At 47.0% G+C, this 4,345-nt stretch overlaps 1 protein-coding gene across 1 annotated transcript; it reads right to left on the bottom strand.

Annotated features, from left to right (window-relative positions):
- Positions 1-353: 353 nt before the first annotated feature.
- On the bottom strand, positions 354-4,086 carry LOC139694823 (uncharacterized). Its single transcript, XM_071593340.1, has 2 exons — positions 3,289-4,086; positions 354-362 (listed from the first exon to the last, which is right to left on the bottom strand). Exons 1-2 carry the CDS (start codon positions 4,084-4,086, stop codon positions 354-356), a joined length of 807 nt encoding a protein of 268 aa, XP_071449441.1.
- Positions 4,087-4,345: the final 259 nt, after the last annotated feature.

The following is a 4,345-nucleotide window of genomic DNA, read 5'->3' as shown; positions in this document are numbered from 1 at the left end:
AGGCCAACCCTCCGATCATGCAGGACTCCCCTTAACCGATCTAGAGTCCATTACACGGCGGAAGCGGCGAGTAAGGTAGCGGATAGGATACTCGACCACTATAGGCCTTTTTTAGGATAGAGGGCAGGTCACTTAGTGGGTCGGTAACATCTGGGGATAGCGCGTATAATACAGGTATTATTAATAAAAATATAAAAGTCGCCGGCAACACTGGCAATGATTTAGAAAGACATGTGATACGCACTTCCCCACAAAGGCATCCTAAATTACAGTCAGTCACAAATAAGGACGTTATTCAAAATAAAAATAATTTAACTATACTTGCTATAAATTGCAGAGGACTCAAAAGCAAATCAGCGGATCTAGAACACATAATCCAAACTCATTCCGCTGATATAGTATTAGACTGTGTAATGACATAAAGGAACAAGAAATTTTCCCATTAGATTTCAAAGTTTACCGACACGATAGAGATACAAGACCCGGAGGAGGGGTTTTCGTGGCAGTTAAAAGTCATTTTGAAAGCAGGCAAGTTTCATTTGAAAATAATAACATAGAAAGTGTTTGGTGCACCTTACTACGGACAAATCAACCCAACATCAGTTTAGGCTCTTTCTACAGACCTCCAGACTCAGATTTGAAAACACTTCATACCCTCAACGATCAAATTTACAATTTTGCACGTAAATATACTAACAGCATCAGCATAATTGGTGGCGACTTTAACCTCCCTGGTATAGATTGGGACAACAATATCGTTAAATCTGGGACCCGCGATCGCGAATCTTGCAATTCCATGATAAAATTGGTTTAAAGAAACTCCCTCCATCAAGCAGTACGCATGCCCACCCGTGGAATGAACAAGTTGGACCTATTTCTTACAAACACGCCTGAACTTATTATTAGTGTATCAACTGATGAGGGCTTGAGTGACCATAAAGCAATTAATGTCCACTTGGACATAGAAATAAAAAAGATTGTTAAACCAAAAAGAAAAATTTATAATTACCATAAAGCAGACTTTGAATCTTTAGCCAATCAATTAAACTCTTCACTACCCGAGTTCAAAACCCGCTTAAGTTATGTCAACGTGGAAGAAACTTGGACAGAATTTGTCAATATCATGCAAAAAGGAATCGTAGATTTCATACCTATAAAATACGTTAAAGCAAATCGCGACCCCAGGTGGTACAATAAAGACGTTAGAAAAGCCCTTCGAAAGCAGAGAATGCTACACTCTAGGGTAAAGAGGGCAGGCGTGAACACATCATCTCCTGAGAATACACAATTATGGGACACATATAGATCCTCTAAAATTGAAACCAAAACACAATTACGTAGCGCTTTACTGGACTTTAAACGCAAAGTACTTTGCGAGCACTTGGACACTGACCCCAAAGCTTTCTGGACATATGTTAGGGAAGTAAATGGGAGTAAACAAACCGTGGCTTGCTTAAGGGATTGTAGCAATATAATTCATAGAGACAGCGAGGGTAAAGCTAACATCCTGAATTCATTCTTCCAAAGCGTTTTCACGAACGATGTTGCCACCGCATATCTCCAAGAAACAATACATACTCAACCTATGGAAAAAATAACCGCGGACCAACAAGGAATTCTTAAATTGCTCAATGTGATAAAACCCAACAAATCCCTGGGTCCCTAAAATATTCCAGCTAGGGTGATAAAACATTTAGCTCCAAACATTGCCCCGTACCTTGAATTCATGAAGGATCTCAGTTTTTCCCGGCGTATTGTATTCAGGAAGTTCTCTCGGGTTTCCCACCGGGTCAGCGTGGTGTGCACCGACGTTTCGACGGCTAACTCTGCCATCGTCTTCAGGGTGAAGTGCAGAGCAATGAATTCGTCATGTATTTATACCCTGTCGTAGGGTCAGGTGTCCTCCGATTGGTCCGATGTGTTCCCAAGTGCCGAGCCGCCCCGGTGACGTCTCGTACTTTCAATTTTTCTCAGCACAGGTCTCCACGTGCTGCTGATCTGGAAGCCAGTGTCCCTGTTGAAGGTATTCTGTCCTTCCAGTCGGATTTCCACGGCTTCCTTCGCCACTCGGTCCCAGTAGCCGTTCGTGTGACAAAGTCTTTTGGTGCTCCCCCAGTCAATCCGATGACCATGCGTGATGCTGTGTTCGGCGACTGCAGACTTTTCAGGGTAATGGAGTCTGATGCATCGCTCATGCTCCGTTAGTCGCTTTTCAATTGTGCGGCCAGTCTCCCCGATGTATACCTGGCCGCACTCACACGGGATCCGGTATACCCCCGGCGCCTTCAAACCCCGTTCGTCTTTTGCCGTGCCAAGGAAGTTCTTCAATTTTCCTTGTGGCTTGTGGATGGTTTCCACTTTATGTTTCCTTAGTATCCTGGAGATCTTATGGGATACCGTGGAAACAAAGGGGATGCTGACCCTGGCAACGGGTTTTTCTCTTTCCTCTCTCTGACGGTCGTTTCTGGTGAAGGCCCTTTTAAGGGCCAAATTGACCTCCCGGCTTGTGTATCCATCCTGAAGGAAAGTATTTTTCAGGTGATGAACTTCTGCCTCCAAACCTTCCTGGTCTGACACGCATTATGCCCGGTGGATGAGCGTTGACATAACCCCTCGTTTTTGGGCAGGGTGATGGTGGCTTTTCCCGTTCAAATAGAGATTGGTGTGGGTAGGCTTCCTATACACCTTGTGGCCTAAGCTCCCGTCCGCTTTCCTTTCAATTAGGATATCCAGGAAGGGCAGCCGACCGTTGCTCTCAATCTCCATGGTGAACTGGATGCTGGGATGAATGCTATTCATGTGGCCAAGGAAGTTGGTGATGGTGTCCGGTCCGTGCGGCCATATGATGAAGGTATCGTCCACATACCTGAAGAAATGCCTCGGTTTTAGTGGGGCCGTTCTAAGTGCCCTCTCCTCGAACTCCTCCATGTAGAAATTGGCAATCGCCGGAGACAATGGAGAGCCCATGGGGACGCCTTCCACTTGCTCGTAAAACTTCTTTTGGTATTGAAAATACGTCGAGGTCAGCACGTGGCGAAAGAGATCCACGATTTTGCTGTCAAACTTCTCTTCCAGCAGCAGTATGGTGTCCTTCACCGGAATCTTAGTAAATAAGGACACAACGTCGAAACTTACAAGAATGTCATGCTGATCCAGCTTAATGGTCCGTAGCGTCTGGACGAACTCTGCGGAGTTTTTGATGTGGTGCTCACACGACCCCACGTAAGGTGCAAGGACACCCGTCAGGTACCTCGCCAGATGGTATGTTGGAGCCCCAATGGCACTCACAATGGGTCTTATGGGAGTACCCTCCTTATGGATCTTGGGTAGACCGTATAATCTTGGTGGAACAGGCGCCTGTGGCACCAGGCTGCTATTCCTCTCTGACGTTGGCAAAGATTTCTTGACGAGGGCAATCGTTTTCCTTACAATGGAGTCCGTGGGATCCCGGGGTATGGTCCGGTAGGTTGGATCATGGAGGAGCTCTTGGATTTTTCTGTGGTAGTCCTCAGCATTCAGCAGTACAGTGGCATTACCCTTGTCTGCTGGCAGGACCGTAATGGCAATGTTTTTGCGCAAGGTGTTCAACGCTCGTCGTTCTTCTCCCGAAATGTTGGATTTTGGCGGAACGCCCCTTTTAAGGGCCATAGAGATTTCCCCTCTGACGTCTTCCGCTGCTTCAACGGGAAGATTCCGGACAGCCTGCTCCACACTCCCTAAGATTTCCAGGTAAGGGATTCTCCGAGATGTTGGAACGAAATTCAGACCTTTGGAGAGAACCAAAGAAGTGGCTTCGTCGATTTCTGCGGAGGAGAGGTTGACGACGACTCGTTTCTGCTCCGGCGCATGGAGGGAATCCTTCCTCACGTCTAAACGATCGTACTTGGTCTTCTGCCTCTCCGTGTTCCTACGGAGCAGCATTTCCCCTTGGGCAGCAGTAGCTCTGTCGATATACTCCCAGTCCATCGGAGATAACTGCGTTGCCAACTGTAGATGAAGGTCCAAAAGTTGTTTGGCGTTGTCGTCTAGGGAACTCCTATGGTGGTGTATCCGCTCCCGTATCAAGGCGAGACCGGTCCGTTTCATGATTCTTCTGGAAGCCGTGGAAATCCGACTGGAAGGACAGAATACCTTCAACAGGGACACTGGCTTCCAGATCAGCAGCACGTGGAGACCTGTGCTGAGAAAAATTGAAAGTACGAGACGTCACCGGGGCGGCTCGGCACTTGGGAACACATCGGACCAATCGGAGGACACCTGACCCTACGACAGGGTATAAATACATGGCGAATTCATTGCTCTGCACTTCACCCTGAAGACGATGGCAGAGTTAGCCGTCGAAACG

This window comes from Hetaerina americana, unplaced genomic scaffold, assembly GCF_022747635.1.
Source record: "Hetaerina americana unplaced genomic scaffold, ioHetAmer1.1.p SCAF_56, whole genome shotgun sequence".
Lineage (NCBI taxonomy): Eukaryota > Metazoa > Arthropoda > Insecta > Odonata > Calopterygidae > Hetaerina > Hetaerina americana.
Note: the sequence above shows the minus strand (reverse complement) of the source record. Positions and strands in the feature narration are given on the sequence as shown.

Excerpts from the sequence above, each read along its gene's own strand:
- LOC139694823 (XM_071593340.1), bottom strand. The coding sequence starts at position 4,086 with ATGAAACGGACCGGTCTCGCCTTGATACGGGAGCGGATACACCACCAT.